Source organism: Cyprinodon tularosa, unplaced genomic scaffold (assembly GCF_016077235.1).
Source record: "Cyprinodon tularosa strain WSP-4 unplaced genomic scaffold, ASM1607723v1 ctg473, whole genome shotgun sequence".
In the NCBI taxonomy this organism is placed as follows: Eukaryota; Metazoa; Chordata; class Actinopteri; order Cyprinodontiformes; family Cyprinodontidae; genus Cyprinodon; species Cyprinodon tularosa.
Window position 1 is genome coordinate 342,501 of NW_024039200.1, and position 27,598 is coordinate 370,098.

The 27,598-nt window shown below is 38.1% G+C and overlaps 1 protein-coding gene across 1 annotated transcript in view; it reads left to right on the forward strand.

Annotated features, from left to right (window-relative positions):
• cpamd8 (C3 and PZP like alpha-2-macroglobulin domain containing 8) overlaps window positions 1-27,598 on the forward strand; it is a 57,572-nt gene that overhangs the window by 5,343 nt on the left and 24,631 nt on the right. Inside the window, exons 2-28 of the mRNA XM_038301729.1 lie at window positions 834-985; window positions 1,200-1,222; window positions 1,684-1,849; window positions 3,071-3,123; window positions 3,536-3,553; window positions 3,945-3,999; window positions 4,455-4,568; window positions 8,372-8,456; window positions 9,276-9,384; window positions 10,116-10,343; window positions 10,444-10,614; window positions 10,703-10,831; window positions 10,972-11,170; window positions 11,302-11,468; window positions 13,238-13,387; window positions 13,517-13,678; window positions 13,776-13,918; window positions 15,100-15,162; window positions 17,223-17,454; window positions 19,038-19,191; window positions 23,093-23,223; window positions 23,339-23,390; window positions 23,568-23,866; window positions 24,328-24,396; window positions 24,495-24,651; window positions 25,144-25,320; window positions 27,283-27,364. Coding sequence (XP_038157657.1) covers window positions 834-985; window positions 1,200-1,222; window positions 1,684-1,849; window positions 3,071-3,123; window positions 3,536-3,553; window positions 3,945-3,999; window positions 4,455-4,568; window positions 8,372-8,456; window positions 9,276-9,384; window positions 10,116-10,343; window positions 10,444-10,614; window positions 10,703-10,831; window positions 10,972-11,170; window positions 11,302-11,468; window positions 13,238-13,387; window positions 13,517-13,678; window positions 13,776-13,918; window positions 15,100-15,162; window positions 17,223-17,454; window positions 19,038-19,191; window positions 23,093-23,223; window positions 23,339-23,390; window positions 23,568-23,866; window positions 24,328-24,396; window positions 24,495-24,651; window positions 25,144-25,320; window positions 27,283-27,364 — 3,540 coding nt within the window. The remainder of the gene's footprint in view (window positions 1-833; window positions 986-1,199; window positions 1,223-1,683; window positions 1,850-3,070; window positions 3,124-3,535; window positions 3,554-3,944; window positions 4,000-4,454; window positions 4,569-8,371; window positions 8,457-9,275; window positions 9,385-10,115; window positions 10,344-10,443; window positions 10,615-10,702; window positions 10,832-10,971; window positions 11,171-11,301; window positions 11,469-13,237; window positions 13,388-13,516; window positions 13,679-13,775; window positions 13,919-15,099; window positions 15,163-17,222; window positions 17,455-19,037; window positions 19,192-23,092; window positions 23,224-23,338; window positions 23,391-23,567; window positions 23,867-24,327; window positions 24,397-24,494; window positions 24,652-25,143; window positions 25,321-27,282; window positions 27,365-27,598) is intronic.

The window sequence follows — 27,598 nt, forward strand, 5'->3', positions numbered from 1 at the left end:
ACAAACGGAATGCGGAGCTGTGGATCTGCAGCAACAACTGGGGGGAGGCAGGGCACCACCCCTCACAGGCCCTCTAGTTTAGGGGGAGAAAAACAGATAAGTGACCACGGTAATCTGATGGAAGATTATTATCCAGGTGAGTCACTTACCTGGTTTAACAGTTCAGTCCATCCTCACCGAGTGAAGCATGGGTCCCATGAACTGACAGAGCGTTCAGGCAGGTTAAGGGTTCCACAAGTCCAACAGCGAGTTCAGGTAGAAACATTCAGATCCAAGCAGGCATGCTCAGTTGTTGAGAGGGAGAACTAGACATGACATCAGGAAAACTATGGAACTTTAAACTAGCTCCGTCCACCGAGCCAACACAGGAGCAAGGCACAATCAGGAAACAACAAGACAAACACTAACAACCCTCTCTAACAACTGGCTTCCAAGAATGAAAATATGACCCTAGAAATCAGCCATGATCTCCAACTAAAAACTCTGGCCCTGATAGCTGTGCTGAGCCGTGTAAAAAGCAGCAGGAGCAGGTGGATAAGATGAATGACCATTAGTAACCGGGGAGACTTAGGCAGGTAAGTAAACTGAACAATCAGGTCAGCTATCAGGGCAGCGATCATGACAGTTTGATACAGGCGGGTTATTTTAATCACAGATTCAATTTTAGAGTGGATGACTTATGTCAGCGTTTAGCTGCATGTGATTCTCGTATTTTCTTCGCTGGTCATTTCTGTTTAAAATTTGGCCCCTGATATAACCCTTGCCTCCTGCTATTATTCCATCTGTTCCAATATTCTCTTCTAAATCTTCTTTCTCATCTTTTTTTCTGTCAGGGGTTACCTGGTTACCGCCCCCTCTGTTTTCCGAGCCGGAGTGGAAGAGAGTGTGAGCGTCACCATCTTTAATGCAAAGGCAGAAACCCGCGTCCAGGTGCAGCTGTCGGTGAAAGGACAAACAGTCGCCCACAGCCACAGCTCAGTTTATGGTGAGGACAAAATCTCTAAGATTTAAGGGAAAACCTGTAGATTTTTGTGTGTTGCTGGATCTCATTTTAACACAAGCAAAATCCCTGTAGGGAAAATCAACCATATGACTGCAGCTCTTATACCTGATGAATACATTACTTAAATGTACAAGTAACACAATGTTAACAAACTCTAGTTGACTTTGAATTTTCTCCACTTCTGCTCCTCTTACAGATAAAGGCACCATCAAATTGAAGGTGAGTACAGCAATGTGTGAGCCAGCTGAACTGTTGCCCTGGTTGTATGCATTCCTAAGGCAGCATGCACATCAACACTTGCATAATTTGTAGTGCAACATCTGTGCCTGCTCATTCATTGACAATAAGGTAACAGCCCCTTTGTAATATGCAACAGCTGTTGACGTATATGTTTGTTCCGCTGCTCTTGACGGCAGGATTCTATCTACCCCACTGGGACTTCATCTCTGATTCTCATTTGTTTAACAGCCTAACTTTAATCTTTTAACACACCTCAGTGTTCATCTGTTTCCTCTGTTCTTTCAACAGTCAATAAATACATTAAAATAAACAGAAAAACTTAAGATTATATAATGCTATATATACTTGAGTCAGGGTTTTAGAGATATTTAACTATTTTTTCTTATTTGGATTTGATCTACATGGACTTTGCTTTTAAGCTTTCGTCTTCACTCCATTAGGTTCCATCTGGGCTGAGAGGGCAGGCCCTTCTGACGGTCTGGGGAAACCGTCAGCTCACAGAGAGAGGCTACATTTTCCATAACTATACCACCATCACTTTGGAGAGCAAGGGTTCAGCCGTCTTCATCCAGACCGACAAACCCATCTACAAACCCAAGCATAAAGGTTCCCTTGTAAAGCCGCTGGTAGTTAATTAGTTAAAATTGCTCAGAAATGTAGAGCACATAAGTGCCCTTTGAGCACTTTGCTTTATTATTTATATACCTTGAAGCTCTTTACAGTTTGCCTTGTTACGATGAAAAACTTTTTTTTTGTCTTTTACTTATGACAGAAAGGTTTCCCACTTTTTTGAGGAGGAAACCTGAGTAGGGTGATGCTGATCTGAATTAAGTCCTTTATACTCTGTTACACTAAATATTATCCAGCTGCTTCCAAGAGACACATAACTAGTAGAATAATTGCTCCTGGGTGTCATTTAATCCTGGTAAAAATATATTTATATTTAAGCCCTCATAAGTTTTTCAGAGAAAATGTATGACAGAAAAATATCAATAATCTAAGCTATAAACATCTAATGGATTGTTATTCAATTCTTCATTTGAAAATAGAAAGGATGTGGCATGACTACAAACCTTCAAACATTTAGCCATCTACCTGTATGTAAAGTAATTATTAACACAAGCCTTCGATGCAATAATAACCATAATCTCCCCATAATCTAGATTCTATAGAGGAGTGGCAAGAGAAAAACTATTATTGAAATGAATCAAGCTAGTAATAGGAAGTCCTACTTGCATTTTTGAAACAAAAAAAAAAAAAAGATTGAGTGGTTAGATCAGACTAAAATGTCCCTGCTTGGCTATAGTAAAATAATGCCACATAGAAATATTAATATGCTTCACAATTAACACAAAATCCCTATGGTGAAGCATGGTAGGGCAACATGATGCTACGGGAAAGGTTTTCATTAGAATTCACACAAAAACTGATCTGAATTTTTGGGCCAGTCTTGGTAGAAAACTTTCTGGTTGCTGCCGAAGAACAAACACTGAAGCTATGTTTCACCCTCTGGCAGGAAAACAAACCTAAACCTAAAGCCAGATCAGCGCAATCCGTTTAGCACTTTCATTCTGCCTTTCAAGCTGAGAAAATTTGAAGAGTTATGAGTACATTTGCTTTGTTTCATAGATTCTGGATCATAGAGAATAAAAATAGAGAGGCAATAATCATCTTTTCTTGGTGTTAGGATAATTATCATTGATGATGTGAGAGTGTATTACACCTTAATATTAGCTGCCTGTAACATTGTTAAGCATTCCTAGTGAAATGTCACATATTGCTATTTTGGATGGGAAAATGTTTTTACAGTTTTTGTTTTGTTTTCAGTGCTAATTAATGTCTACACTGTGACGCCTGATATGAGACCCATAAATGAAAAGGTAATGGTCTATTTAAGCCTAATCAAATTCAAAACTGCTGACTCTATTAGACGTTTTTTGCCCTTGTAAGTAAAGATGAGAGACATGATTTGGTCTGTGTGCGTTGAAATGAACAGTCACATATTTTCAGAGGTCAAGTTAGAATCATTTTATGTGGAATGTTTGCAGTGGATGCACTATGTACTTTGTGTTACGTTGTTGAAACTGAGTTTATTGATGTTTGCGGCTATGAAAGTGTCTCAGTTACTAGGCAGGACCTACTTCTACAGATAAATAAATGCCAAGTAAAATAAAGCATGGGGATGAGGACGTGGGATACAGCATACCTACTTGCAAATAGCTTGTTTTTTCTTTCATTTTTTAAACACATTTTCAAAGAATGTGTTTTTAATTTCTTTTTCTTTTTTTTCAGGTTGAAGCATATATTTTGGTGAGTAGAAAGAGTTACCGGACCACCCAGAGTTGGTAGAGCTGTGCTTAGAAGGGGACAGTGGCAATTTTCAGTTTCCAACTTGATTTAAGATGAAAGAGTTGAAATAGCAGAAGGGAGCTCACCTAGATAACAGGGTGCTCTTTGAAACAGGAAAAGGATAAACAACATGAAAGGAACATTTAGGAACTTCTCTTCTCTTCTGAAAAGTTAGAAACAAGAACACTGGGGCTTTGTTCGGGAAGATATTTGTTTAAAAATTTGTCTAAAAGTTTATTTTATCCATCTCTATAGTTCTAGTTTCTTTGAATCTTTCTGTGATAAAATTGTATGACATATGCCACTGCACATTAAATCTTAGACCCACATGTATCTCAACTGACTCTTTCAGGATCCAAGAGGATCTAGGATGATCCAATGGAAGGGTCTTAAATCTCTCTGCTGTGGTAAGCCGCACTTCTTGCAAAATAGTAAACCAATCATTTTTGGAAGTTTTGCATATAAGTTTTTTTTGTGAATATTGTATATAAAACAGAAGTTTAACAGAAAGGTTTCTTTAAGTTACTTTAAGTGCAATCAGAGGGAGAAGAGGTATGACAAATATGTTTTACTTCTTCATACCCCTTTTCAGACAATTTACATAAATCAGTGTCAATTCTTTGGCTATATATACTGTCAAGTTTATTTATCGGAAAATTGTGTTTCTATTTATGTACAAATTAATTTAATTGGAATTTTAATTTAATTTAATGTTAACCAATCTCTTTTTGTGTGGATTTGGTTGTTCGCTTCTTTGAAGTATTTTTTTTTATTAATTTATTTATTTATTTATTATTATTCATCAAATTATCTGAAATAAATTCCTTTTCATTCATTCAGTCATTGTTTCCCCCCATCATAGGCATCGTGAACATGAGTTTCCCTCTATCTGACCAGCCTGTGTTTGGAGAGTGGTTGGTCTTTGTGGAAGTGCAGGGCCAAACCTACAACAAGTCATTTGAAGTGCAGAAATATGGTGAGTCTATCAATCTAATAATGCATTCATAGCTACACCCATTCATAAACCCCTGTCTATTCTTTAAAGTCATAAAACAGCTGGTTCTTAATCATACTGATCTTTGGGATGAGCGAGAGCATGCACCAGCCCACTTCTGCTCATGCACGCTCTGTTTAAAAGTTTCTGTTCTCATTGCTCATACAGGCTTACTGTGTCCGAATGTCCGCCCTTACCCCTAAATCAGGGATCGGCAATCCAAACTGCTCAATAAGCCATATTGGACCCAAAAAACAAATCTGTCTGAGGCCACAAAAATGTAAAAGTTTTATATAAGCCTCATTTGGCAGCACGGGCTCTAAGTGTATAAGCCCACTTTAAAAAAGGACTACGTGGGCTTAAATATATAATAAGCATTCATAATTACATTTTATCTGGAGCAAATGTCACATAGTAGCATGAGGTGAGGAAGGAGCAGTGAACGCTCTCACCACGTGAAATTCACCACGCAGTGCTTCACCGCCCTTCACCGCACGGTTTAGGTTTTGTTGCATTGATGAAATTATATAAACACGATAAAGGAATCTTTCTATGGTGGACATGTTTCTGCTGGAAGGAGTTGAATGAGTCATAAGGAACCAAGCAGAAACTGACATCCATCAGAGCTGTGTTCTCTAACCCAGGGGCGTTGCTAGGCACAAAGCTTTACTGGGGCACTGGCCCCCTACCGCATATGCCCCTCCTTCCATACACAAATACAGACAAGGACACTGCCCCACCCTGATATTTTCCTACCAAAATTACCAGTTAAGATATTAATGAGTGTAAGAGCATATTTGTTTTAACAAACATGAACATTTTCAACATTGCAGCTATAAAAAATAAGATATTACCAACTCTGACTGAAATAAAAAGTTTCCTTATACACATTCTGAAGTAATCATTAAATCCTAGGTTTCCGAGTTTTAGTTCAGGGTAAAGTTTAACTCAACATGAACTAAGTTTTTCTCTTATTTATTGAGCATTAAAGTGTACCTCCTATTTTTCACTTTTGCAAAGCGGTCAATCACTAGACTGTGACTCAGCTTAGAAAGTTCTTCCTTTTCAACTGATAAAATAGCAAGATGATGGAGCCTGTCTTGTCCCATTGTGCACCTCAGCCAAGTGTGGATCCTTCTCAACACACTGAATGACCTTTCACAACTCCATCTGTAGACTGGGATGGTGAGAGAGATCTGGATGACCTGCGTTAGTGTGGGGAACATGATGTTATCAAGCAAGTTGAAAACACACTGCATATCCTTGATGACAAGGCTTTCTTTTTCAACCAGGAAAAGCTCAAACCATTTTGAATTGAATGAAAGTTTTTTTTACTCCAAATTTGTCGTGGGGATAGTGGGACAACTTCACTTGTCTAGGACCATCATGCTTTCCCCCTAAGTCACTAATGTCCCCTTCTTGTTTGTGGACGCTGGTTGTTGCTCCCTCATCACCTTCATGGTCCTGTCTCTCCTGTCTCTCTCCTGTCTCTTGCCTGTCAGTCTCACCTCCTCCTCCCTTTCTTACTCCAGCACCTGCATTCTCATTCTCTACAGCAAACATTAAAAAACTTAAATTTATAATTATGTAAATATCTATCATATTGCTTATAACGTCCCTAATGTAACTGCTTAGCTTAAATCACTAATTCATTACGGGACCTTACCTCCCTCTCTCTCATTTTGTTTTACTGCTTCCCTGTCTCTGCTTCGTGTGAGGAATTTCCTGATATCCATCTACAAACCAATGCAGTAATTTTCAGTTAGTAGCCTATAAATCATGTGGTTTCACTGGGAAAATAATAAAATTGACAGGTAAGAAACGTTACCAGAACTAAAAATGCGTCGCGGCCGCACAGTGTCCCATCCAACTCAGTTGAGAGCAGCGCGTTAATTTACCTGCAGTTCATGCAGTGACATGCGCTGACGTGGGGGCGCTAATTAGTGTTGCACCGATACCGATACCAGTATCGGACGGGGCCCCGATACTGCCCTAAAATGGTGGTATCGGCGAGTACCAACAAATAGGGCACCGATACCATTTTGAGCGCCATAAGTTTATTCAACTATTGTCACCCATTCCTGGTAGGCAATAAAAAGTTCTACTGGATTCACTTTCCATTAGTCTTCCTGCTTCACAAAGGTAGGCAGCAGCTTGACAAAGCCATGATGGTGATTATTTTACATTATTATGGTATCGGTATCGACCGATACTGCACAGCCAGGTATCGGGTATCGGTATCGGGGCCAAAAAATGGCATCGGCGCAACACTAGCGCTAATACATCCTCAATTTGGAGTTAACAGCACACTTGCTGCGCATTTGAGTAGAAATATGCGTCTCCTTCCGTTGGAATTATCTAAATTGATGCATTAAAAAAATGTATCACTGTTGCAAATATTCATGAGATTTATACTGGGGCACAGCTCATTTATACTGGGGCACGTGCCCCAGTAAATGGGGTCTGGCGACGCCGATGCTCTAACCCGTTATTTTTATTTTGAGGATTTGGAAGTAAAAAGTGAAAAAAATTTACATCCCTGCATCAGAGCGCTACCTGTTTGATCTGTTGACGTTTTTTTCATGCTTGAAACACAAACTAGTAGCGGTATTGGAGTTTGGAGATGCAATCCATTTCTTAAATCTATCTTTGCTCTCCTCTAATTTATCCAGAAGTTCTGCAATCGCAGAACTGGAAATGCCTTTCCAAATTACTATTTTTATTATTTGAAAAATTCTCGTGACAAATCAAAAATGCAGGAGATGCTTCCGCATTGATAATGAAAGTCAGTGATTTGGTCTATTCTTCTTGGAATCCTCTGTTCTCATCGGTTATCTTTCTTTTTTTCCCCTTTGGGATCCATGGCCCAAGACACACCCACCGCTTTCTTTGCCTGGCACCACGCCACGCTGAGACATGTGTTGCAGGCTTTGACCACTGATCTCTATGGCTATGACGCAAATTTTCATTTAAATAAATGTTTACATATATTGTTTAAATTTATTTATTATACAAATGTTAACAGCATTGGAAAGCATGATGAATGTCTGTCTGATCTTCTGCGCAAAAAAAGCAAATTAATTTAAATAAAGCAAAAAAATGAGGGAGCCGCTAGGGGGGCGCTAAAGAGCCGCATGCCGACCTCTGCCCTAAATCCATCAATAGTGACAGCGGGCCACTGTGACAACAAATCCTAAAATGCTTTGTGAGGACAGCTCTCAACGCAAAGCATTCTGGGATATATCTGCCTCTTCTGAGGCCTTTATTTTCTTCTTATACAGTTCAGACACTTTTTCTCTTACGACCCTCTGCTATTCTCAAAGAACCACGGTGAGAAAGATGAGCTTCAACAACTGTCTAACTCACCACAGATTTATGCCGGAAAGTGCGCATGCGCAGAAAAATGAAGCTAACTGGCAACGAGCATGTAGGACGGCCTCACGTAAATATATCACCAGAATGATTGACAATTGGGAGGACCACTTATTTAGATGATCCACCCTGAAATAAAAGATTGTCCTCTATACCTTTAAACTCTTTGAAGTTTTTTTTTTTATTATTTTGTAGAATAGATGGTGTAGATTTTGTTGTTGCTAAATGCTTGCATGCATATTTGCTCTATCAAAGCTAAGAAGCTACATTTTTTTTAAGTTTACATCCTCCTAGCAGACCCTACCGCTAGCACAATATGAACATGTTTTTTATCACCCCAGCACAGTTCAGTATGTAGGAAAAAAATTGCACAAGACAGCAGAAAGGAAAATGTTTTCTTTTTTCTCTCACAGTGATGCCAAAATTTGAACTGGTTATAGTTCCACCTCCTTACATTCGTGATCTCAGCTCATGCGAGCAGGCAAGTGTCACAGCCAGGTATGTTACATTTAGTGTTATTTTATTTGCACCTGATTTAAGTATTCTTAACCAAACTACAATTGTCAATTTATTTTATTTTGCTTTTTATGTGATAGACCAGCAAAGATTGGCCAATCATTGGTAATTGGAGGAAAAATAATACTTGACCATTTGTGTGCATATTTGACAAAATTTTAAAACAGAAACTCAAGGGATATAAATACTTACTGATGCTAACTGTCCATTATTTGGGTTAGTCACAATGATAACACATTGTTTTTATTGCACACTGCAATTCGAGTTACAATTTTCTAGAAGTTTGTTACAGATTAGTGAAGAATAAAAAATGAAAGCCTATGGTACATGTTTGATTCTTGTTCTAGGTATGCATAGTAGGCTTGAGCCAGAAGACCTGAGAGATCTGGGCGATTGATACACTGACAACATATCTATGAAATATTTTGGTGCTAAGCTGTTCTGTGATTTATAGAATAAGAAAATAATTTCAAAGTCCATTCTCTGAGATACAGGGATCCATTGTACCAACTTTAGAACTGGGATGATATGCTCCAGTTTCTTAGTCTAACGAAAATGAACCAAATTATTATTTTTTGAGGTCGGATTTAATATTCTAATTTTAAATGCTGTGATGTTAATAATGTAAATTCATCATAACATAAATAAAGATGTTAAAGTTTCCATCTGTTCAGGAATAAAGTTGCTAAAAAAAAGTTTCAATAATTTTGTATTTTATTGAGTGGATATGTATGACTTGCTCTGATTATGATGGACTAATTCATGTTATATGTTAACCTCTGACATGTCACTTTTAAACAGATACACCTTCGGAAAACCGGTAACAGGAAAGCTGACAGTAAATATGACTATAAACGGAGTTGGATACTACCGTCATGAGATGGGCCAACCTGTAATTAAAATAATGGAGGTCAGCTTTATGAGCAGCTGTGGAGTGTTTTTCTTATAACAAACAAGATGTAATAATTATTTATAAACAAGTTTTTTTTCATTCCTTATCATTTTTGTTTTATTACAATTTTCTCTCTCTTTCTATATTAGGCCTGCAGCTAACGATTTTTTAACATTGATTAATCTTTGATTATATTTTAAATTAATTGATCGATATTCGAATGGGCAAAGGTTTACGAAATTAAACCAGGTGAAACATTTTCCCACTTGAGGAGCTCTGGATAGAACATATTGACAGACAAAACTTTTTTTTTTTATCTTAAAATGTTCTCAAAATGCTTACATATTTCTTTCACAATTTTGGTATACCATTGCTTGAAGTGGCTTAATCATTGCTCTGTGAGCTAAAGGCATGTTTTAGAGTCTCTACAATCCAGTTAGTGATTAAGCGATTGCTAAATTAGTTGACAATTACTTAAATAATCGATTAATCACAATTAATCTGATTAATTGTCTCTCTCTCTCTCTCTCTCTCTCTCTCTCTCTCTCTCTCTCTCTCTATATATATATATATATATATATATATATATATATATATATATATATATATATATATATATATATATATATATATACACACACATCCTCTTTTACCGGAAAAGAAAAACAGCTGAGATTTTTTTGTTACCATCCAAGATGGAGAAAATGAATCAAACTTTACCTGTTTATGGGTTTTATCTTCCATTTCAGATTAAAGGCTCTGCAAATTTCAGTCTGTGCGTGAGAGACATGATGCCGCTGGACGTGGCTGATCACTTCAGGGGTACAGTTAGTATTTGGGCATCAGTGACCAGCATTGATGGCAGCCGGCAAACCACATTTGATGATTCGACGGCGGTCCATAAACAACTGATTGACATCAAGTACTCTAAAGATACGCACAAACAGTTCAAGCCAGGTCTGCCTTACAAAGGGAAGGTGAGATTTTAAAGAGTGATGATTGGCACTATGGCTAAAATGATGTTAGTGTTGGACCCTGTTGGATTTTTCACTCTCTCTTGTTCTCTCCTTATTTTAGATCGAGGTTACTTATCCAGATGGGAGCCCAGCTGATGGAGTGACAGTCCGTGTTAAGGCAGAGTTGACGCCCAAGGACAACATCTACACCAGCGAACTGGTTTCCAAGGATGGCAAAGTGTTGTTTGAAATCCCCTCCATCCCTATAGCTGCTCAGTATGTCTGGATTGAGGTCAGTTGCTTCCTATAAAAAGGACGAGTCATTGGGGGGGGGAAAAATAGACATGTTTCTTTAATATTTTGTTATTTTTATTTAACAGACAGAAGTGATGTCTATTGATGGAAAGACAGTGGGAGACCAGTACTTGCCTAGCTACTTATCCATTAGCAGTTGGTACTCTCCAAGTAGGTGTCACATCCAGATCCAGAGTCCTAGCTCCCCTCTTAAGGTACGGTTTGCTTTATTTGTGTCTTTGACGGTTTATGTTGAATTCAGATATTCTTTGGATTGGACCATTACAAATAACCATCATTATCTGGGTTATTAATGCGGCAGTTCATTAGGATTTGATTAACGCTGTCTTCAAAGGTTGGCCAAGAGGCTGAAGTGGCTTTAAAATCTACCTGTCCCTGTAACTTCACTCTGCACTACGAGGTGGTTTCCAGGGGAAACATCGTCCTGTCAGGCAAAGAACCCGCCAACCTGACAGCATCACACAGAGGAAAAAGGGCCACGGTGACTTTTGATAAGAACGTTCATGCCACCCAGCTCCCTTCCTCTGCTTCTGGTAGTCTTTGTTTATGTTCTAAATTTGAAAGCTGCACTTATCCAATTTCTTAAATTAAAAGATATATAGAAAATGTTTTTGACTGATTCATCACAATAGGCTCACTTTTCTGTCATTGTCATATGTTGCAGGGGGTTTGTCCCAGGATGAGATGGAAACCTGTATGTCTTATCTTCGTTTTCCTGTTAGTCACACCATGGCGCCTCTCAGCCGTCTGCTGGTGTACTACGTCAGGGAAAACGGCGAGGGCGTAACAGACAGTCTGCAAATCTCTGTTTTGCCGGAGTTTGAGAACAAGGTCTGCTAGTATTATTGTTTGTACTGTGATATTATTGTTTGTCCAGTAAAAGTATTGTTGGTGTATGAATCATACATTCTGAACCATTTTAGTTTGATCCTTTTAAAAACCAGGAAATAATGAAATCATCCACTCTATACAGGGTGAAATATATAAAGGTTAAGTTGATAAAAAAAAAAAACATGCACCAGATTTACAGTAGCAATACTTTAAAGAAGCCTTGCTTTGCATGCAATTATTAGTATCTCACATAGATATGAAGGAGCTTTGTCCCTTTTATGTTTGGTTTGAAAAAAGCAAAGCTTTAGCTGTCAGATGGTCTCATATTTGGCTCTTGAGCATTTTGGTATACAGGCTGTCCAGATCATTTATTAGAGCAAGCCCAAAATCATCAACCCTCCACCCCTGTGTTTGACAGTTGGCATGAAGTGTTTGCGGTTATGTTCCGGTTTTGGTATGTTCCTTTCAAAATCTAACCCTTGCTGATTTGCTCATTTTAAACCTCCTACCAGCAGCTTCCAAAACTAAGTGTGGCCTGTCGAATTGGAAATGGAGATTCTTTATTTACATCCACCTTATGGAAGATGTATTGGTAGCTGGCCTAAGGGTTTACAACCTGGCAATAATTTTGATCCTACTAGAATAATAATCTTCAAACTCTTTAGCAATTACATCTTCATAGACTGATTGGCAGGAGATTTTGCAATTTTTTTGATAATTGCTGGTGTTTTCTGCCATGCGTCATGGTAACACACACCCCTATGCTCAACATCGGCAAACTGCTGACACCTACCCTTGATAAAGTTGGTAGCAATGGCAATAATCAATTTGATTAACTTTGTTAAACTCTATTGAACTAGCTACTTTTGACTGTATAATGTTGGTATTAACTAGCTTGTGGTTCGTATACATTATTTTTTTCAATTACGGAATTTGTTTTCGTTAAGGACATTGTGCTGATGAAGGATTTAAACCATTTTTAAACTCTAATTTACAGAGGGTATATTTTGGTTTTACAATAACCGTTAACATAATAATCAGTGTGTTGGAAGATTCTGCTTTAAAAGAATGCAGGGGGATTTGTACAGTATTTAGCAAATGGTAAAAAAAAATGGGTGGAGTGAGTGTATACATTTTGGACTGGAGCCTAAATATCCATGCATCAGCCATTACACCAGTGTAATGTCAGTAAACAAACAGCTGCGTTGACCTAATGGCGCTTCCCAGTTCCTGCTTGAGTTAGGTGGAGTTAACTCCCTGAAGTATTTACAGCTCTCTGGTATGCCCTTACAACACTGCGTGGGTGGATGGGTGGTTGTTTGTGTATATTTGCGTGTGTTAGTATGCTGGAGGAGGGGGTCACATGGATATGATGAGAAGACAACCGTGCAGGCCACAAGCAGATAAGTAAGGTCATGACATGAGTGGATGACAGGTGCCGATGGTAAATAGAGGAAAGCAGCTAAGAGATTAACGAGGCTAATTTGTGACTATGTGTGGGTGGGAAAATAGTGTTGATGTGTGAAAGTTTATGGCTGACCCTCTCCAGCCCGCCCTCCGTAAATTCCTGGCTTTTCCACTCCATGTTATGTTACGTCTAATTATATCTTCCTCCCTAAAATGTAATTACTGGTTCATTACTGATATATAGGCTAAAGAAAAAAAATTGGATCAAAAGTTTTGAATGTAGTTTTGTTTTTACAATTGTTGAATATTTATTTCTTGTTTTGCATAAGTCAGTTGCAGGTTCTTTGCTGTTTGTGTTGCAGCTCTCTGTTTCTTTTTCATCCAATGAGTCCATACCGGGAGATCCAGTGAGCCTGCACGTTCGGGGTGAGAGGGGCTCATGCGTTTGTTTGGCCACTGTGGATAAAAGTCTTTACTTGTTAAAGCCCAACTTCCAGCTTAGTCCCAACAAGGTCCGTTATTTTATGATTATTGTTCTAAATCTTTGTTATACTTTAACTTCATGTATACTTTGGATTATCAGTGAAAACCTAATAACCTGAGTTGTATTTAAATATGCAAAAAATGTTTTCTATTCGCAGGTGTTCAAAGAGATGGCTGATTTCGATGTTTCAGACGTATTTGGTGTTGGTAAGGATGATGGACACATGTGGTGGCCTGGACTGTCCTCAAAGAGACGAAGACGTTCATCTGTGTTCCCCTGGCACTGGGACATCACTAAAGATGCACGCTTTGCTTTTACAGTAAGAATGCTGAGATGAAGTGCCAACAACAATGTTAAAAAATAAAAAGCTAGACTATATGATTTTCAAGTGTTTATTCTCCGGTTTTTAATAACAGGAAACAGGGCTGGTAGTGATGACAGATATGGTGAGCTTAAACCACCGGCAGAGCGGAGGGATGTACACTGATGAAGCTGTTCCAGCTTTTCAGCCACACACATCGACTTTAGTGACTGCGATTCATCCCCGACCGACTATAAGGTAGAACATGGTTTTGGGATTGTTGAACTGCCCTGGCGCTGTTTCCCTTGCAGACTTAGCCGAGCTTCTACTTCACTCTGCTCTCCTTCTGAGCTGCCTTGTCTCCTTGCTCTTTCATGTTGTCTGCCCAGGGAAATCCTCTGATCTACAGTATCGCTGTGGTTCCTTAGTTCCAGAGGGGGCACGGCTGGTCCATCGTCCTGGTTATGGTGCTCTCTCTCCCGGTGTTCTCACACTATTTCCTCACAGCTTCTGTCTGAGCTCAGAATGTTTCGCCTCACCTCTGTTATCTGAGTGATTCTTCCCCTCTATTCTTGGCACTCTGACCAAAACAAATATGAACCAAGCATAGGAGAAAGATGCATGTCTAATCGGAGAAAAACTCATCAACAGCAGAAAGACTGCGTCTAAAGTTGATGGTCTTCAAAAGGACTGGCAGGTTGCCAATCGTGGCCAGTTTTCAAGCACTGCTTATTAAGTGGTTCAGGTCTAATTTAACAGAAATATTTTTTTACCTTGATATTTCCCTGTAGGCATTTGGTGGGAATGGGGATTTCCCTTTTTCTTGGTGTTTTGATATGAGGCTCTTGGGAAAATACACTAGAACTAGTTGCTGTAGATCAGCTTATTTGATTAATATCAGTGGTTCGTCACCACCCTTTTACTATGAGGCATTATGGGACGGTCGGGCTCGATCAGGCTCTATTAAGTAGCTGTGATCACAACCCTTTGGCTTTGTAGTAGTGCTGCAGTACTGCTGGCAGATGACACAACGTCTGTTTATGTCTGCTCATCTCGCCAGTGCTGAAATTCTATTTAGTCTCAGAAAGAACTATCAGCATTATCAGGACAGGGACTGGATGTTTATCTATATTTTATGATGATCAAAGGATTTTCAGTCTTTTTGTATTGGCATAGAACATGACTATGCCCCTTTAAAGCAGTTATGTAATTTTGAATAACTGTTCTGCCTGAATTATGTTAATGTGGCAGAGTTTGAATAGACTGTTTTGCACCAAAATTGCTTAAGTGGTTGCCTATCTCTCCCTTATCCTTCTTACCAGGTTAAGCACCCATGAGCTAAAGAAAGCAATGAGAACAGAGGACTGCAAAACCACTGAAAATAAACTGTTTTAAAATTTAAAATTACTTTAAAATTTGTATGAATCAATTTGTTGTAGGACTGAAAAGCGGAGACGGACGTTTTTCCCTGAAACTTGGGTGTGGCGCTGCTTTAATGTCAGGTATGTCAATCTTTTAACTGTAAACATCTAGCTATGTCTTAACAAAGACAAAAACTGAGAATAAAAGGGCACTGCTAATGGGACTCAGCAGAAACAAGAAAAAGGTACAACAGCAAAGATAATTTTAGAAATTTGCATTCATCAAGGGCATGATATTTAAGCTTTAAAAAAATCCTTGACACCTATTAAATGTGTGCAAAAACATGCAGGAGCCCATTTCTCCTCGTGCACGCACTGTTTAAAATTAGGTGCTTGCATCACCTTTACAAGCTTACTTTCCAAAAGAAAACTTTAAATTTTTCCCTATGTCGGACACACCACCGGTAAGTAAAAATAGGGAAGAGCACGTAGGATGGCCTTATGTAAACGTATCCCCAGAATGATTAGGAGGACCACTTATTTTGATGATCCACCCGGTAAAAGAACATCTTCCACTATACCTTAAAGTTGAATGAATTTGTATTCTGGTATAGACCAAGTTTTAGGTAATATTTGTGAATTCTCAGTATTGTTCATGTCAAATCTCAGTGAATGCCATTTCAGAAGCTTAGAGTTAGACTGATTTTTTTTTTTTTTAACTATTGTTTTTATTTGTTATTGTCAGGAAGACTGTAGAGATGTTTATTGGAGGTGAAGTTGAAGAAGAATTTAGCTACTTTCTTCAATATTCCACCTATTTAATGCTGTGTTCTGCAAGCTGCACAACAGCCTCACGGCATGATGCCGCCACTACCATGCTGTATAAACTGAGCAGTGTTCTTCGGTTTCAAAGTCCAACCTTGAGTCCCTTAACAAACTTTTTGTTCTTGAAATTATAGCTTTGAATTTGGAGAATTAGGTGGTTGTCTTTTATTTAAATTTCTTTGATCCACATGCGGCGAAGAATATGTTCCTCACAGCCGCACAGTGATATTAACACCACCTGCTTGACAATTTGTACAGTGTTTAGCATTTTAGAGCCATACCTGGACTCTTCTTCATATGCTTGTTATCATTGTGGCCAAATTGCTCAATCTTTGTTTTTGTTTTTTTTTCTGAATATGCATTTGGCTTCTTAAACCCTATCATGCATGAATTATGAGAAACCCTGTCATGATGATTTTTTTTAGGAAGTTTTTTCATACATCCTTAGGAATATAAAACTGAAGAAAATGTTTTTAAAAAATCTATTTTTTCTATGTTTATCTGTCCACTGAAGTGTACTAAGCATGCATTTCACACTGTAAAACAGATCAATATTCCAACAAAGTAGTTGCATAGATATAGTTGTAATTTAGTTCACTTTAGTGATCACTGTGCATGAAAGGCTTAAATTAGAGGGACCTATCAGTGTGGAATCGGATTTTGCTAAAAGGGTTTTTTTTACAGTCAGTACTTGCTCTATAAATCCTGCCTCATTCTGTATAGTTACATTGACCCATCTCCTAAATTCTATATAAGCAACACCATATTCTTTTCCATGTGATACAATCCAGCACTGTATCCTGAGGAATATTTTCCTTATTTTTAGAGAAACTTCTTAAGTTGACTAAGCTCTGCACGGCCCTTTTTTATTTTGTATTCAGTTACAGAAAATTTCTAATATCTATAAAAATGGCCAATGGATTTCCACAGCTTTAAAGTGGACCGCATTCCTCTCTTATTTCCTGTAAACTTCAATCCTCCAAAAATGTTTTTTTTGTTTTTTGGATTCTTGCCAATTTTGATCAAAAGCGGGAGTGTGATGCAGCCTTTTGAAGTTAAATATGTCATTGGATTTCGCCAAGACCAACATGAAATACATGCTGCCAGGAATTACCTCAGGTTATTCCAGTCAGAGGAACAGATTAGGTCAACATCCAAGTGTCCCTTACAACCATGCGATTTGAAATGTTTGCTGTAGTTACATTTGTGGAGATGTTAGTGTTGACACAGGTGTTAGCAATGTAAAAATGTCCAATTAAATGCACTGTTATCAATCAAATGTGGCTTTTCATTGCCCGTGTTAACTGACTTCATTAATAATTTTAAAATGTTACAATTTCATGTTGTTGAACTGTTTCTCCTTGGGTCTTTTGCAGCTCTGAAACTGGGGAGGCTATCCTCCAGTTGGATGTCCCTGATTCAATCACCACATGGGTCACCGAAGCTGTTGGACTCTCCGAGAAGAAGGGTCTGGGTTTGGCAGAGAGGATAGAGCTTCGGACCTTTAAGCCCTTCTTCGTCGACTTCACGCTGCCTTACAGTTTAATCCGAGGGGAGCAGACCAAAGTACCTCTTACGGTTTACAACTACCTTCCCACTTGTTCTGAGGTAAAGATTGATGGTTCTTAATTAGACACTTTTGCACAGCACACAATGCTGATTGGCTTTCACATAATGCAACCAGAATTATGCCAATATATCTTTTTTTAGGTAGGTAAAAGCAGAGTGGATCGTCCTCCATTTATGAATTTTTTCCCTAACGGCTCATTCGTTTAGTTTTTCCAAACAGGGAACTCAGAAAATATGTATGATAAGAACCTAAACTGTGCCATTAGGTCCACCACACCTCAACATCAACTGCTTTTAATTAGAAAGTAAGAGATCCCGAAGTAGTTAAAAGTAGTTAAAAGTATCGAGTAGTAAACGATTCACTTAAAAAAAGTTAGTGTGTTTTCTCTGTGGTACTCTTTACTCCCAGTCAAAAGTAGCTCCATCAAAGATTTCAACTTATTAAAAAATAAACTATTATTTCAACTTATTATTATGTAAGTTTTTTTTCTAATGTTTTATACCAAAAAGCATGTACACACCGTGTGCATGCAAAGTGGACCTTTAATGTATTTCAACATTTATGAAAATATCTAGATAGTTGGAATGCACTTATACACAACAAAGAAATGTTTTATTGAAATATCAACTTTAGAAATCAGGTTAGAAAATGGCTGTTATTGTTTCAATTGCATGTCAAAGAGAGGAGGTAAAAGCTAATACTATACAAAGTAGCACTGGTAGAAAAAAAATTAAATCAGTTGCTGGCTGTATATTTAGAAATAACATTTGCCTTTTTAATATAAACAAGCTATTTCATATTAAATAAGCAGGAAACTGAGTCTCTAATCAGAAGAAAGGCAGATACAGCTCCTGCATAAGGGGATGCACAATTAAAAAATCTATCTATTAATCTACTAATCTATTATTAAACCAACTAAATTAGATTTCAAAGAAATTACTCAACATTTTAATTGCTCCCTTATCAAGTCTTCCTTGATAAAAGGAAAGTAAAATAAGAAAGCAAGCACAAAAACCAACAAACTGATGAGCTCCATTCCATAGCAGATAAATATTTCAGAAGAGGTATTTGAAATTCCTTAGGATTTTAAAATGCCAAGATGTGATTTTGGCTCCAAAATAGTTTGTAGCTCTCCCTTTGAAGAGCTGTTCAAGCTCCTTCCTGGCCTTAAATGGGTCCATCCTGCGCTCCATTCACATGACATCATGATTTGTGCAGATGAGCCTGTTAAATGATCTGTGCGTGTGCTGCCCTGATGTCATGTTTGGTGGATATACAAACCAGAATCACCCTTCTTTGATGTCCACCCCTGCAACATGTGATTCCCATGCTTCTCAGTTATTTATGACTCGTGGCATGCAGATAAAGAAAGGTTAAAAGACCCTGCTTGCTTTACCACACCCTGTGAAAACTGGACGACAAGCACCCTTAAATCCTTCAGGAAGGCTGAGAGGCCTTAAGTCAAGCAGCATGAAAATGGGCTTGACTTAATGTGATTTAAAAAAAACAAAAAAACTTGATGGTTTGGGGAAACACGCAATATGGGGGAGATCAAACTAAGATGATATCATTTTTTGCCATAAGAGGTCAAGTAGTGCTTATTTGTCTTTTTCTCTCTTAGGTACATGTAAAAGTGTCAGTCCCAAAAGGCATCAAATTTATTGGCCATCCTGGAAAGCACCATCTTACCAGAAAGAAACGTGTGGCTCCTGGAGAGGCTATTCCAATATCTATTGTGTTGTCTTTCACTGAACTGGGATCTGCAAACATCACAGGTACTCCCAGCCGAGCAATGGAAATATATCTGGTAGACTCTTGTAAAGTTTGTGATAATTAAATGTGTGTACTATATCAAAGATGCATATAGTTACTTGATAAGGTCAGATTAACTTTTCCATACTGAAAATATCCATACTTCCTTGCAGTATTAAGTAAGCTCTTAGTTCTTGACAGATGTTGGCACAGCATCAGATCGACATTTCTGATCATGTAAATCAGATTATTCACGATTACATATCATAATCAGCTTATCAACAGGTGCCCAAAGTGTGAGTACCGATAAAAAAGGCAGCCTTTGACTAAGGACTGTGGGCCAAGGGGCTGCGCTGTGTGTGATCCGGTCACCCACACAGGTTACAAGCAACCCCCTCCTGAGCGCATGTGAAAACAAAGTCAACCGGCAGTGAGGGAGAGTAACCAGAGCTGCACTATGACACTCAGTGGCATGTTGATGAGTTTTCAGGTCACAAGCAGTCAATGGGCCCCCCATGGGCCCACTCATAGTTCCCCTGTCTCCTGTGTTTCCTTTTCACTACACACATACAAAGAAGCTCTGCCTGGCACTGTGCCACATGCCAATGTCCTCAACATGAAGAGAACTGGGTGTCCATCTACAGAAATGTTTGACCCTACTACTCTCCCCAGATAATTAGGGATATGGCCTGTTCTGTGTATTGTTGTATTTGTTTTGGCTTCTGAAATAATTTCTCAGAGGTGTTGTATGTCTTTGTAGTTTAGATTAAGTATGACATGTGCATTTGAAGAGAGAATTTCATGCCTGTGCTGTGTAGTCAAAGTGAGACAGTCTCAGCTGCTCTTAAATGGTGCTTATTTAAGGCCGGCATCAATCCATATTGGACAACTTTAATACCTCAAACTAGGAACTACAGTTCACCAAATTGCTGTACACATGGACTAACAGCCAAGAGTAGTAATTATGCAGGACAAGAGGATGGTCCCAGCTAGCATATACTGTGTTTACAGAACTGCCTTGTTGAAGGTAAAAGAACAAACCTTTTTTTGTTATCAGAGACCAAGTCAAAATAAAATAAATCCTGAAAAAGAAGTCTACAGCCCTTTAGGATCCTGATTCATTCCCAAAAAAGCAGCATAAGGTAAGTGGTCCATACCCTTCATGAAGACCATCATGTGAGGTTGAGGAACAACTTAATCTGCAGCTGTAGAGCATTATCGGGTATGGACAGCAAATCACTAGCCTTGACAGTCCCATGGTCCAAAAGAAGTATCTTTGTGAGGATTCTCGTCAGCTGTTCAGGGGTGCTGTTGAAAATAACACCAATCCAGGCACTAAAACCTAAGGCGACACAGAAGCACAGAAGTACAGGGTCCTACCTATTTATAACACTCCAAGGAGACCATTACCTCTAAATGAGGGCAAGCCATCCTCCATCATATGACAGTTTGCCAGTTTCCCTACCTCACCATTGGAGTGAATCTAATTTTTGTACTTAAGTTTCATGAAACTGCCTTGGTCTCAGATTCAATAACAGGAGTCATTTTGTCTCCGAAGAAAACATTACTAAAAGATGTTTACACTATGTTCCTATAAAAACAGACAGTGCAGGAAATGGGAAGTTCTTTCCTGTTAAACATATGGGTATGGCATTCTTAGAACTCTTGAATTATTCAATCCACTGGACATCAGTGGAGAGTTTAAAACCAGAGATATTGGCAGTACCAGAGGAACAGTTCTCAAATCAGCATTGCCTATTATATTGCTCAATTTAGGCCAAACACGTTTTGATCACCAAAAAGTTGTCCCAATGCTTCAACTGGACGTTTGTGCACATTAAAGACAGACGCTAATGCTGTTGACATGGGTCAAGCAAAGTGTGCCTCAGGCCTGCGTTGGAAAAAGCTATCCTGTTGTTTTCCCTTGTCAGTATGGATCATATTCTTTGATACAAAGGGGCTTACAATGTAGTTCACCATAAAGTTCTTTAGGTTTAGGTATGAGTCCTGTGTAGTTATGTTGACTAGACAGAAGACTGGTAAGGAAAGTCTACAACCCTACCCCCTTGGATCACAATATATGATGAATCACAGAATACTGTGTAATGAGTCTCTTGTACAGTGGCATTTGTAAAAAAGAGAGTGGCTTGGCTTTATTTGCTGTAATAACTGAGAAAAAGTAGATGTTTTAAAGCAAGAAAGTACACCTTAAAATGTCATCTGTGCAGCCAAATCATCAGCATTGTGGTTGCCACTCCTAATATATTGTTTTAGTCGTTCTGAGTGTCAGGACGCTGCATAAGGGTGGTTACCACTGCCAGGTTTACTAATAGAGAGCCGCCTCATTGTGGACTATTGCTAGGGGATTTTGCTTTATTTTTTGTAGCGGCTGGAAGTTACTGTGTTTTTTAGGTATTTGGATAAACACTGCTGGTACAAGAATATAAAACTGAATATATTTGATTGCATCGAATGATTATGACTAGAAGTACACAGACAAATAAAAGGTGAGGCAACACTCCACATGGCCCCCCACCTCTATGAATGATGAATCTGACATTGCTTTACAGCACACCCCAAACACTCCTCTGGGAGACTCGACTGACTCCACAGGTGTACTAAAATAATCTAACCAGACACAAGAAAATGTATTGATGCCAGGAGTTTTTCCCAAAGCAGAAACAAGGTCTATAGTTGTCTACTATTATAATTTCTGACTGTCCTTTATTGCTTTTTCCCCCCTGTCAGTCATTCATAGTTGGATAATCCAAGTCCGGAAAGTAAAAAGCCTGTATAGAAACTGAATCCATTTACATTTCCAGATCCACACTACAAACTTGAGGGCTAATCAGCTGTTTAATAGAACAGGATCAAGGAGAACTAGGCATGTTTATTACCCTCTGACCTGGATCCGCCTATGCTATCTTTGTACCTTTGCCTCCTTCTTGCCTCATAGATCACAAAAATATTTGTATGTGAGTTTGAATGGGACTTTTACATGGGATAGATGTATATCCAAAAACTGCACCCTCAGTCTGCTTTAGGTCTGAGATATTGCATTACAGGTATTAAGTATTTACGTTTGCATGTCATCCCAGTATAGTCCATGTTTCAATAATCATAGACGCAATTCTGGCTGCAGTTGGTTACTGGATCAGCTTTGTGCACCCTGTCAGGTAGGTTTGCATGTGTTTTTATACACCCCATTTTTTTCTTTTGTAAATCATGGTCTTAATGTGTCTGGAAACATTAATAAAAAGTTTCCTAAATTAGCTTCCCTTATTTTAGTGGTTGGTTTCTACTTTTTGCTGGGCAGTCTCTTTGATGGTTCATTGCCGAGTTTCATTTTTTACTTTGAAACTATGAATGTCTGCTGTAAAGTTCTTTTGATCCTAGGAAGCTCATTGACTTAATATCATTTTTTAACTTTATTTTTGCAATTTTTTTTTTGTTATTTGTTTATTTTCTTAACTCACTGTCCCTTATTCTGTTATTTTTATAGACTTTCCTAAGGTCCACATTTGGGTGACGACTTTTGTTATAACCTTTGGCTGCTGCTGTAACATCACAATTTCCCCATTGTGGAACAATAAAGGGATTTTCTATTCTATTCTATTCTTTTCTATTTCTATTCTTAGGCCTGGGTTATACTCTACTTTTGGTTAAGATATTTTGCTTATATAGGCACTTTCTATTCACTTGGAGTCTCTGGTATTCTAAAATTATAATTTTGTGTAAACAAAAGTGGCTGAATTGTAGCAGTTAAAGTGCATTTCTGGAACGGGTGCAAAAAAAAAAAGTTCTCTGTTTGTTTAAAAGAAAATATTTTAGGATGATTACAATAGACATGTTTCGAGTAAATTGATAAAATCAGAAAACATTGGGGTTGATAATTATGATCGTCTTTTTGCACTGTCCCAAAAGCCCGAGCCATTGCCTACAGTTCATCAAGTTGCTGTTCAGATGGAGGAGTGACAGGCAAGACTAGTAATCATGCAGATGAAAAGAGAATCCCCACTGGTCTAGACTACGTTCGCAGGACTGTTCTGGTCGAGGTAACAGAGCAAACTTTAGTTTTAAAATGTTATTGTCAATTATTTCTATGTATATCTAAATTTTAATCGTAAACTGTATGTCTTTCTTTTTCTTTGACTAATAATCTGCTTGTAGCCGGAAGGGCTATCAAGAGAGTACACCTACAGTGTTTTCTTCTGTCCAAATGGTAAGAGCAAATATGATTCAATTATCATTACTAAGAAAAAAAAAATGTTCAAGAAATAAATGCATGATAGTTCCTCTAAAAATATTAATTATTTTCTTGAAATATAATTATTAAGAATTCAAAATGCATGTTCAAAGTTCTCTAAGGTAAAAATCTGTTTTGTATTTTGACTTGTAGAGAGAATTCACATTTCAACCCCTAATAAGTACGAGTATCAGTATGTCAAAAAGCCATCCAAGATGAAGCAGTTTGATGTGGCTGTGAAGACACACAATGATGCCCACATTGCCCTCTCTGCCAGTCCACATGACAGTGCAGAGATGTTTGAGATTGTACTCGGTGGGAAGCAGAATACACGCTCCTGGATATCTTTAGGAAAAATGGGGGACCCCCTGGTCAGCGTTTCCACACCAGGGCTGCTGTCCTGGAATGAGTTCCGAAGTTTTTGGATCAGTTGGAAAGGAGGTGTGATAAAGGTAGGAGAAACAATATGTCTTTATATTATTTATGGAGAAATTAGAACAATGTGGTGTGACACCATAAATGTTTGTCTGGTAATAACAATATATGGTTCTTTTTCCCTAGCCCCAATATTAGCTTGTCATTCAGCAAAGGTCCTAATTAAAATTCTTCCATATTTATCTTCTTTGAAAATAGCATAATTTTAGGGTCCAATTACTGTTGCATGTGTTTTGGTTCTGTAGGATAATGAAATTACATTTTGTGATTTATAGCCTTCCTTATGCTATCAAATATCTATGTTACTCCTAGTGGTATCACCGAAGGTTTGTAATAATCCCTTTAATTATCATTTGTTATCCTTAAGCAGATCTCTTGTACTGTAAAGTGTTTTTGACTGATAAGAAGTTTTGCTAAATACTCAAAGCAGTATCAATAAATGTTTTACTTTAATTTTACTGCATTGTTTCATCTCTAGGTGGGGCATGGTTTACATTCATCCAACGAATCTATCATTTTAGAGTGGGCAGGCCAAATCCCAGGACAGGTTTGACTTTTTTTGGGGATTATTTTGAAATTGTTGTTATTTTGTGCTTGTGAAAATTCTTAAATATGTTTATGTATTTTATATTCCTTCTACTGTAGGTGCAACACATTGGGTTCTCAACTGGGTGGGGCTCTGTAGGAGAGTTTAAAATCTGGAGGAAGGAAGACTCTGATGACGACCACAATGAGGCCTTCACTCTTGGTGTGCCGAGCAATATGGTGCCTGGATCGGAAAGGGCCACTGCATATATGATCGGTATGTTAGTTAATAGTTGGAGGTTTTTCAAAAGTATTCACACACCTAAAAAATTGTCACAATTTTACTGTGTTTTGTTAGGATTGCATTCCTTAAATTGAGAGCTTCCTTCCACATGTGGATGGTAAAGGGCTTTTAAACATTCTCAGAAATCCAGACATTTAAATTCAGCCCCATGTCTGGGTTGTTGTTTTTTTTTTTATTTAAGGGTTTCAGACAGTATTGCGGCCTGAATGGAAATTACCTCGACTGTTTTTGAATAATTTTTAAAACATTGTTTAATTTCTATTTCACCTATGTGATGCACTGGTTTGTAAGTCTCAGCACGCACAAAACACACGCCAAAAACATGGGCTGTGAATACTTTTACAAGGTGCATTGCTTATTACAATATCTTGGGACCTCTTAATTTTACTGGTTCTGAAATACGGCTCCTTTCCTATTGTAAGAAACAAAAACCTATTTGTATGCATGTCTGTATTCCTATAACAGGGGATGTAATGGGACCAACTCTAAACAACCTGGATAAGCTGCTGAGGCTACCCTTTGGGTGTGGAGAGCAGAACATGATTCACTTTGCACCAAATGTCTTTGTTCTGAAATACCTTCAGAAGACCGGGCAGCTGAGTCCAGAGGTTGAAACTGAAGCCACAGACTATCTGCTTCAAGGTAAAGAACAGGGGGCAAGGCTTCAACTGTTAGACTGTATTTTTATAGCAAAACAGCAATTTTAGCTCCCTTTTACACTTTTCAAATACTTTTTGAAATCAGGCTGGTAAGAACCTCTTTAAAACTACTAAACAAAAAATTGATTTACAGGTAATTTTTTTACAGGTAAGTCAGTCGTTTTCCGTCCTACGCTGTGAGTTATTGCTAATTGAAAGGAATTGCAAGCTAGTTGTATATTACAGGTTTTTAAGTATGTGGAATATAGTGAAAAGGATCAGTATTTTTAGTAATAATTTTAAAAATGTGAAGCCTCTATATCAGGTTTTCTTAATTAAGTCCTCAAGGTGCTTTTCTCTCTGCTTCAGCATACTTTAGTCAAAAATCAAGTCTTTTAATCATTTCATAGAGACACATTTCTAGGTGTCATTTCCTGTCATGACGTTGATTATTACAGTCACACTGTTGGCTCTGCTGTACCTTATTATCCGCAGCAGCAGAAGCCAAAGGGAAAAGCTTTAACTTCCCTCTGTACCCTTCCACTCAATTGCCAAATGAAATAGAGACTTTAATTAAAAAAAACGATTTTAGACCGCTGAGCATAAAATTTCTTATTTTTTTACTTTAGTCTAGGTAAGATGCTTCTAACAACATCTGCAGTTCAAGATTACAAAAGGAATGCAATACTTCTAGTCTACATGTTGGAATTTTCTGTTCTTAATGGCTCTTGATGTTTCCACTATATCCTCTAGCCACTCTTTGTGAAGCTGCATCTAATGAATGGATATTGCTGGTGCACCATTGCCTCCCAAGCTTTTTTCCTTCCAGTCAATACTCTATAACTAGGATTGGGTACAACACTCTCTAGACAAGCAAGGATTTCTTGCGGCTTACCCTCCTTAGGGAGGATGCAAAGGACTCTTTCTGCAATACATCATTATCACAGTATCAGTGCAAGCTATTTCCGTATTACATAGCTCTGTTCGGAGTGCAGAAACACTTGGCAATTGTATTATGAGAAACAAATATTTAGCCAGTCAGATAGTCCTGAGGTGTCAGAGGCTGACATCAGACATTGATGACTAATTAGCAGTTTGATTGTGTGTAACCTTCCTGTCCAAAATGAAAGACCTTTTATAGCATCAGTGCGCATGCGCTGGCAGACAGAAAAAAAAAAGCAGAACCGCGGACGGACGTAAAACTGGGAAAAACAGTGCAATCATCACTTATTCATGTCTCTAATTACATTGCTTGCTGTTTTATATCTTAGGGTTAGGGTTAGGGTCAGGGTTAGGGCTAATTGTAATTTAGATTCTATATTCGTGAATGGTGCGTCAGATGCGCATGTGCATACGACAAAAAAAAACGTCCAAAACGTACATACGTAAATTACGGTGCATAACTTTTCGTACGATTTCATACGCACTCATAATGAGAATAGGTTGTTTATAGATGTTGAGTTATTTACTCTGGATTTTCAGGGTTTGACACCATAAGTCAATATTCAACTTTTTCGCAATATTCTAAGACAAAGGATGTTGGATATTCATTTTCTGTAGGTGAGACTCATAATAAGAAATCAAAGTGTAATGTAGGTGTAATTAATAAAAAGTTCTACTAGATTTACTTTGAATTAGTCTTTTTTCCTGCTTCACAAAGGTAGGCAACAGCTTGACAAAGCCATGATGGCAACTATGTTATATCCAAGTAGTATGCAGTTGTTAATATATACACACACAAACCAATTTCAAACAGATGGTATCGATGCGGTATCGGTATCTGCCAATACTGCTTAGCCAGGTATCGAGTATCGGTATCAGGGCCAAAAAATGGCATCGGGGCAATACTAGTATTTATTCTCATTTTAATATTGTTGAGCAGCATGAAAGTCATTTTGGATTGCATTTCCTTCTTCTGTTTTAACCACAGTTCTTTACAGTAAATCTGCTTTCGGTTGTCATACAGGTTACCAGAGACAGCTGACCTATAAACGGCAGGATGGATCCTATAGTGCATTTGGCGAGAGGGATTCCTCAGGCAGTATGTGGTGAGTGATTACACACTTCATAACATTTCAGGTATGTTTAACAGCAACAGAGCTGTTCAGCTTTTCCCAGGATACAGGTATCCCAGAAGATAGAAGAAATTTTAATACATTTATTTTTTTCAACTTGATGGAAATGGATATTCATGTATTATTATTCATGTAGAATTTATTATTCAGTTATTTTCCTTGTGTAAATGAAATAGTTTTCTATGTTGAAACGGCTAGTTAACTTTT